This window comes from Gymnoscopelus microlampas (genome assembly GCF_963454915.1).
Source record: "Gymnoscopelus microlampas genome assembly, chromosome: 22".
In the NCBI taxonomy this organism is placed as follows: domain Eukaryota; kingdom Metazoa; phylum Chordata; class Actinopteri; order Myctophiformes; family Myctophidae; genus Gymnoscopelus; species Gymnoscopelus microlampas.
In genome coordinates, this window is record NC_139959.1 from 1,770,525 (window position 1) to 1,778,873 (window position 8,349).

At 36.7% G+C, this 8,349-nt stretch overlaps 1 protein-coding gene across 1 annotated transcript; it reads right to left on the reverse strand.

Moving 5' to 3' along the window:
• Nucleotides 1-1,274: 1,274 nt before the first annotated feature.
• On the reverse strand, nucleotides 1,275-7,776 carry LOC311039077 (mixed lineage kinase domain-like protein; the record flags this gene model as incomplete). The annotated part of the gene is made up of 9 exons (XM_084048719.1): nucleotides 1,275-1,418; nucleotides 2,440-2,583; nucleotides 2,698-2,747; nucleotides 2,952-3,094; nucleotides 3,358-3,433; nucleotides 3,706-3,841; nucleotides 3,989-4,089; nucleotides 4,771-4,960; nucleotides 7,740-7,776. The coding sequence occupies 9 exons, from the start codon at nucleotides 7,774-7,776 to the stop codon at nucleotides 1,363-1,365; spliced, it is 933 nt and encodes a 310-aa protein (XP_083904845.1). The 3' UTR covers nucleotides 1,275-1,362.
• Between the last annotated feature and the right edge of the window lie 573 nt (nucleotides 7,777-8,349).

Sequence of the window (8,349 nt, forward strand, 5' to 3'; positions counted from 1 at the left end):
GGGGAGATACCTACCCTCTCCCATAGCTTAAAGGCAGAGTCCATATTGGATGGGGGAATAATCCTACAATTGATAACAATACGCGCAATGCACTCAGATCTGTTCGTTTGGCTATCTGTCTCCAAATGTCATCTGAGGCTCTTATTAAAACATTGCCGTTGTATCTTCGACTATGTACTCTAGATGGTGCCAGGTGGATGGTCTCGGGTTTATATGGATAGCAGTCATCTCTTTCCAGCATTACCCAGGTAGGGAGATGCTGGGGAGGGTGAAAATAGAACATCATTGCTCTAACATTTGCTGCATAGTAATATTGAGAAAAATCTGGCAGTGCAAGACCACCCTCCGATTTGGGCTTACATAAGTGGCTTTTTTAAATTCGGTGACTCTTGAGAGACCACAGGAAAGGCATGATAATGGAGTCTAATTGTTTAAAGCATTTCTTTGTTAAATAAACCGGTAAAGATGTTCATTAATGCATTCAAACCTTTATTTATTCTCAAAAGACAATGAGGTTGCCCTCATTTGCAGTGTCGTCGAGATGCATCACAGTACAATTTAATTTTTACATCATTATTCACATCAATGATAAAATAAAACAAAACTAAACAGAAACTTTCCCCTATCGTATGATACAACACAAGTTTAAAAGCAGTTGCAGACATTTGTGGGTCGGTCTGCGATCAAATTTAAATTGACTGACTGTCAAATTTAAATTGACTGTACGTTATGGGAGAACAGGTCTTTAATTTAAGCTGTAGGTTATTCCAAGTGGTTGGGGCACTAAAACAAAAAGCTGTTTTTCCCAGTTCAGGGGCGTTTCACTGTTTTAGCGCTCCTTCAGCAGCCGCTGTTTCTAAATTTCTGCGCTTTTCAGCGATAGTTCTGTCTTCTTTCACTTTCTCCTCGACGTTCGGTGCTAAGAGGAACTAAAAAAGATATAAATCCTCGCCAGCAGGGGGGCCCCCTTGCGGTGAAATCCCGCTTATGGGTTTTCATAACGCAGCAACCCTATGCAAATTACGCCACTGGTAATAGTGGACTCCTAATGTGCCACAGCCGCTGTGCCAATGTGGTGTGTACACAAATTAAAATGATAGTATTTCTGCATTCATTACATCAGTGTCCTACCTATTCTGAAGAAACCTGGAGACTAGCAAGTTAGCCACTGTATACTGCCTGTATACACACATCATAGCACAGCAGCATGAACAAAATATAAGACAAAATAAGAACATTTTAATGAAAGAAAAACGATTTTCATTAAAAAAAAATTGTAATCAAAGTTTTGCCATGGACATGTTACAATATACCATCTAGTCATACTGTACATTAATGGCATGGTGTTCCTTATTTTGTGGTCTATGGTCTTGCTGCTGCCAACTGCTCCACCACCCTTTGCAGCTTTTCCACCAGTTCTGTAGAAGTAGAACAGAGACACATATCACTTTTGAGGAAATGTACAACTGCACCAGTCATAAGATGAAATGACTAAAGGGGTGCAGCAAGGCTGTGACCACAGAGAAGATACAACTGGGTGTGATTGATGTAAAACAATAGAAGAAACTCATTTATTACATTTTGACGCCTGCATTTCCAGCTTGGGGTGAATATAGACAAGCAAGACTTTTCACCTCATTGGAATGCGTTTCTCAGTGGTGAGTCTGAGTGTAAATAGTTGAGTCTGGCCAAGGCCCTATTCCATATCTATTGTTTTCACACTTGATCAGATCATCCCTACTGTGGTCAGTTACAGTACCAGTGGTGTAAAGTAACTAAGTACATTTACTCAAGTCCTGTACTTAAGTACACTTTTGAATAATTTTTACTTTACTGGAGTATTTCCCAATTTCAATACTTTTACTTCTACTCCATTACATCTCAGAGGCAAATATTGTACTTTTACTCCACTACAATTATTTGACAGCTTTAGTTGCTAGTTACTTTAGATTATTATTACAAAACATGCATGAACCACTTCAGCCCTATATACAGATGTGCCACTTCAAAACTTCACACGTTACTGTTCTTTCCCTGAAAGTGCCCTGAAAATGCATTTTTTCCTCCCTGTTCTGCCCTTAAAAATGCATTTCGGCCATTTGAAAATAGCAGATCTACTAAGCTCACAATGCGACGCATTTTGAGCTTATAGATCTGCTATTTTAAACAAAATTATAACTGTTGAACTTGTGAAATGGGATATTCTGCATAATGAGTACTTTTACTTTTGGTACTTTAAGTATAGTTTGATGCCAATACGTTTGCACTTTTACTCAACTAAATTTAGTTTACCAGACTTTCACTTGTAACAGAGTAATTCTACACTGCAGTATTGATACTTTTACTTAAGTAAACATTTTTAGTACTTTTTCCACCACTGTCAGTTACACCCAGGTTCAACCCTGGTGCAACACTCCAAAACAAGCTAAACAAAATTACCTCTAGCAGTTGGCCTGTCTTTGCTGTCATATGCACGACAGGCAGTGATCACTTCTCCCAGCTGTTCAGGGCAGTCCTCAGGAAGTGGTTCGACTAGCTTTTCCTTATACACCCTATCAAAGATCTCCTTGGGTGTAGAACAGTCTGGTATGAGAGAAATTGTCGTAGAAATGAGGCAATCGGGTTCAGGTAATTGTGCAATTGTAAAGTGTGCAAGAAAGGTGTGTGTGTGTTAACTATTGTTTTCAGGATACGCACCGTTGAGAGGGTTCTTACGGGTGGCAATTTCCCACAGTACGATTCCCAGACTAAGGGGAAAAATACAGTGTTGTTTGGTTCTTTCATTCATTAATTTCAGTTATTGGCTAAATATGTCCAGTTATATTTAATTGACTATCCGATTATCCTTTATTGTTTTTATGTAATTTATTTTCTCTTTTATATAAAGAGCTTTGTAAATGTGTTCTGAAAAGTGGTGTAAAATATGTACTCTTGTTGCTTAGAGGACTGACCTGTAGATAACACATTTCATGCAGTACGCATGAGTGATAGCACCGAGCTGTTCAGGTGACCGGTAACACAGGGAGCGCTTCTTTGGGTCCTTAACATTCTTTCTCAAGGACCTCTCTGTTTGTGCCAGCTCCAAGCCAGCCAGCTAATCACAATACAAGTAATGAAGGGTATCATTAAGAAAACACACACTGATGTAGAGCAGTGGCTGATTTCTGTCTAAAAAACAAAACTTTATTATTATTATTATTATTATTATTATTATTATTATTATTATTATTATTATTATTATTATTATTATTATTATTATTATTATTATTATTATTACATATAGAATAATGTGTACCATAACGTTGAATTAATCCCTTCACAAATATGAAATAATGTTTATATTTGACTCTTTCATACCTTAACAATGTACCCTCCAGCTACCAGGAAATTGTCACTGGTGATACTTCCATTCCATTTTTCTCCTGTATGTAATCTAAGAAGAAAGAGCAGTTGTCAATGTAATTTATCAGAATCAAAGTGTAGAGAGTTATATATTGCCATATTTCTGCTTGCAGCTATTATTAGTATCATTAGTATTATTTTCAGTAGTAGTAGTAATACTGTAGTATCTTGTCTGTTTATCTGGACAAAATGTTTCCTATTATGTCATCAGGTCATGTCATCAAGTTGGATTCGTACTTAGTTATTAATCTTATTCTGAATCTATTTGTTTCCTCTACTGCAGAATTTCCACTTGAAACTTACTTGTAGAGGCCTTGTGCGGCACCCAAACACATGCAAGCTTTCTTCTCCCAAGGTAGTTTACGCGGCGATTCCAACACTTCTCTAAGACTTCCCTTCTGACAGAAATCCATGACTATATGGAAGTTTGGGTTGGTTTCTGCAGGCAGGGAGAAGGTCAACTCACATGAATTACAGTATATTGAACACCAAACTATTTTCTTTCGTGTAAAGTAGAAAATAAAAGCAATAGTTCCAATAATGAGCCTGGTTCCTGGTGAGTCTGGTGCTCACCAATCCTACTTACCCTTTTCATCCTGGATAGAGATGCCATACATCCGCAATATGTTCGGTGACTCGTAGTGGCTCATGGTTTGAATCTCATTGTCGAATATGCTCCTCACCTCACTTTTAGGGAGAGAATACATAGATTAATACAGGCATTTATTGTTTTCCCAGGCTGGCCATGTTTTCTGCCAACTCCCTCACTGACAATAAATCTGAGTGAGAAAAACACAAGCAATCTATTAATCCTATTGATTAAAGTGTTGATCTTCTTTTTCTTCATTGTCACTGTGAATAAATAGAGCTATGGGTATTTGATAGGCCTAAACTAATTATCGGCCAGTATTCATCATTGTCTTGATCTAATTGGCTTAGACCTTGCCATTGGAAAAACAAAACTGTGAATACATTCATGGTTTATTGTAATCAAGATGTTGCTGCACAGTGATACTGATACATGCAGTCCAGGTGTGTGTTTATCAAGTATTTTATAAATTGGACAATTGAAACACAACAGACTATCCATTTTATATATATATGTATATGTGTATATATATATATATATATATATATATATATATATATATATATATATATATATATATATATATATATATATGTGTATATATATATATATATATATACATATATATATATATATATATATATATATATATATATATATATATATATATATATATATATATATATATATATATATATATATATATATATATATATATATATATATATATATATATATATATATATACTATTTAATAACTTAAAAAGTGTGCCACAAACCTTGCGGTGGTGGTAGTTGGATAGATGTATCTTTTGATGGCCACAGTAGATTGATTGTATTTTCCCTTGTAGACTACTGAGGTGTTAGTCGTCCGAAAGGGCCTTTTCGGAATATCATAGCTCAGCTCATCTGGTTTTATCTCTCGGATGACTTGAAGAACCTTGGGCTTGTTTTCTGTGAAACATGAGACTGTTAGTGAAGCACAATCTATCTAAACTTTCCACTTCATGTACTGCTGTTTCAAGGCTACAGTTTACCCCCTCTTCTATAAATCTAAGAGTGTTGTACTACAGAGGAACATATTGTATAGATCACTTGTCAAACGGGAGGAGGGTAAATGAACAAAAATTTAGATTTTTTAATTCAATTTGAATTCAGTTGTCATGTTTGGTGGCTTGCCCCTTCTTCTCTTACGCACTACATTACCTACCAACAACTCATCAGATGTTTTCAGAGTTGAAGACTGGAAGTCCAGTTGCCATTACAGAGCATTATACTGATAGTCATTGACAATACAATATAGTACAATACTTTAGTGATCAACATCAAAGCAAACAATCATGATTCATGCATAACTCATAAGTCAGGGTTCTTCTCAGCCAATAGTAATAAGTAAGTGTAATGCCCAATTATTATCAATTTTACACTTGCCGGTATTCTTGAGCCATCAACAAGCACAATTCATCTAAAACACATATCTCAGTAATCTCACACATATACATCTAAATCAATTTATCTTGTTTAATAGTTGATCCCATTGATCTAATTTATTCTGTTTGACTAATGATATTGGTTAAAAGGTGCAATATGTTTTTTCCAGCGATCTTCCAGTGATATCCGCTGGAGTGCAATAAAGACAATTACATAATACAACAGTGTTCAGACACTGCATATGGCTTTCAAATGGCGAAGTAGAGTTTTAAATTTACCATAGTGACTGTGGCTTTTTTGGAATTCCGAAATGTACAAAGCTTTATGACCAAATAGAAACAGTTCCACTTAAAGGTCAACTTCACCCATTTTCAGCCTATCTTCATAATTGGTCCTCACTAATGCTCGTGATGAAATGGTACAATTTGTTTCTACTCAGTCTGTGTCTCATAGGAGGGCTGTGGCACTTCAGAAACCCACCTACCAGTGACATCATCGTTAGGGCACGGCCCCACCGCACTTTTATTTTACCTCTGGGGAGGAATCTGCCAATGCTTTTTCATTGCAAATGCGTGGATTCTTGAAAATGCGCAAGACCATGAATCCACGCATTTGCATTGACAAAGCATTGGCAGATTCCGCCCCAGAGGTAAAATAAAATTGCGGTGGGGCCTGTGCCCTTAGGCAGGTGTTTTTCCTCAAAGATTTAAAAATGTGTAAGAAAAGTTCCAGAACTGTTTCTGAACTGTCCACAGCCGTCCTCTGAGACACAGACTGAGTAGACAAAAAATGGTAGCTACCATGTATTATAATGAGCATTACTGAGGACCAATATACTGTATGAAGATAGGTTGAAAATGGGTGGAGTCATCCTTTAAGGCTGGGATATAATATCATCCAGAAGTATTATTGGTGGAATACCTATTTAAAGTTAGCATAGTTTACAAACCATAGCATGAATTGTATTGAATGAGACGTGGCACCTGTGACTTTAAAGTTCTTTACTTACGGTTTTCCATCATTTTATTCATGTCTTGGACTTCTTTTAGAGATAAAAAAGATAACACAATAAAAAAGCAGAGTAAAAACACATGAAAACACAATATCTCTACAAGATTTAAAGTAAAGAACACTGAAATGGTCATTGAAAGTTTTGATGACAGAGCACCAGCTGGTCTCAATGACTAATGTATATTATGCCCATTCAAGTAACTTTTTACTCCACTGCAATGATCTAATAACTTAGTTTCTATAAACAGACAGACAGTGGTGGAAAGTAACTAAGTACATTTACTCAAGTACTGTACTTGAGTAACATTTTGAGGTATTTGTACTTTACTTGAGTATTTCCCATTTCCAATACTTTTACTTCTACTTCACTACATCTCAGAGGCAAATATTGTACTTTTACTCCACTACAATTATTTGAAAACTGTAGTTACTAGTTACTTTGCAGGTATACATTATTACATTATAAAACCACTTTAGTCCTTAACCACTTTAGTCCTATTTTATACCTAGGCTATTTGAAAATAGCCGATCTACAAGCTCGCGACGCTTTGTGAGCTTGTAGATCTGCTAATTTCAAACATTTCAGTACTTTTACTTCTGGTACTTTAAGTACATTTTGATACCAATACTTTTGTACTTTTACACAAGTAAATTTTGAACACCAGACTTTTACTTGTAACAGAGTAGCCTACCTATACATTGCAGTATTGATACTTTTACTGAAGTAAAACATTTGAGTACTTTTTCCACCACTGCAGACAGACGCTCTCCGAGATTGTCTGGCCCCTTCGCTGCCATAATGTAAAACTCTGAGCACTTTTTGCACCAATGCTATTGGGTATCCTGGTCATTGTTGAATGCTACAATGACTGAATGATTCATTAAACGTGTATCCTCATTGGCAAAAAGAGAAATAGAAAAATACTGTTTATACTGGCAATTTAAAGCGGGAGCAAAGCGTTAATCCGACAGACCTTTTCTCCGACTATGTGGCATCCGCGTGCGGTTAGGGTTAGGGTGCGGGTTTGGTTCGGGTTTAGTATTGAAACGTCGGAGCGCTGCGCTGTCGGAGGAATGCGCTGTCGGACTAACGTACTGCACCCATTTAAAGCAGCACTATGTAACTTATTTTTATGAATAAAATTTAAGTTTGTCCAATCTGTATGGTAGAGTATCTTAATACAATATAACTTATACAATTGGGGTGTTTGTATTTGGTCTCCCTCCCTGTTCTTCTATTGAGACATTTAGACGTGGCAAAGGTCATGTCTCACCTATAGACACTGGATCTGACACACATTTTTACCTGCCTGATGGTCCAGATTCAATTTATCCCCTGACATTTTTACCTGCCTGATGGTCAAGATTCAATTTATCCCCTGAGCAAGCAGGCAGGCTCTATTAGCTCAATGGTAAAAAATGTCAGCACTTGCGCAGGAAACTGAGTTCAAATCCGGGGTAGAAGAGGACAGTCACATAGCGCAGCTTTAAATATTATGCTCACGGTTAAATGAACACAGATTATTTTTGCACATTCGTACTGTACTGCAGTCGGTATTATAGTAGGCTTATGCTATTTAGAAAGAAAAAATCCCCTGACAGAATGGTGGACAGAATAAACTAACTACCAAATAACTAATTTCAATAGAACACAGACAAGACAAGACAAGAACTAAAGGAAGTCATTTACCTGTAGTGAGTGCTGGTACCAGATGGCTGTTTACACCAAGGTTTGGCTTTATGTGCATGCAGCGAGAATAGAGCGCACAATATGCTCCTCCCAACGCAGCAAAGCATTATCTCATTCTGACACGCCTTTGCCACTGGTACTTACAGTGAGCCCTATTGACAGCCCCAGGTCGGCTACACTCAAGGATAAATTGTCATCTTAAAGCTTTATTTATGCTTTGTTTAAT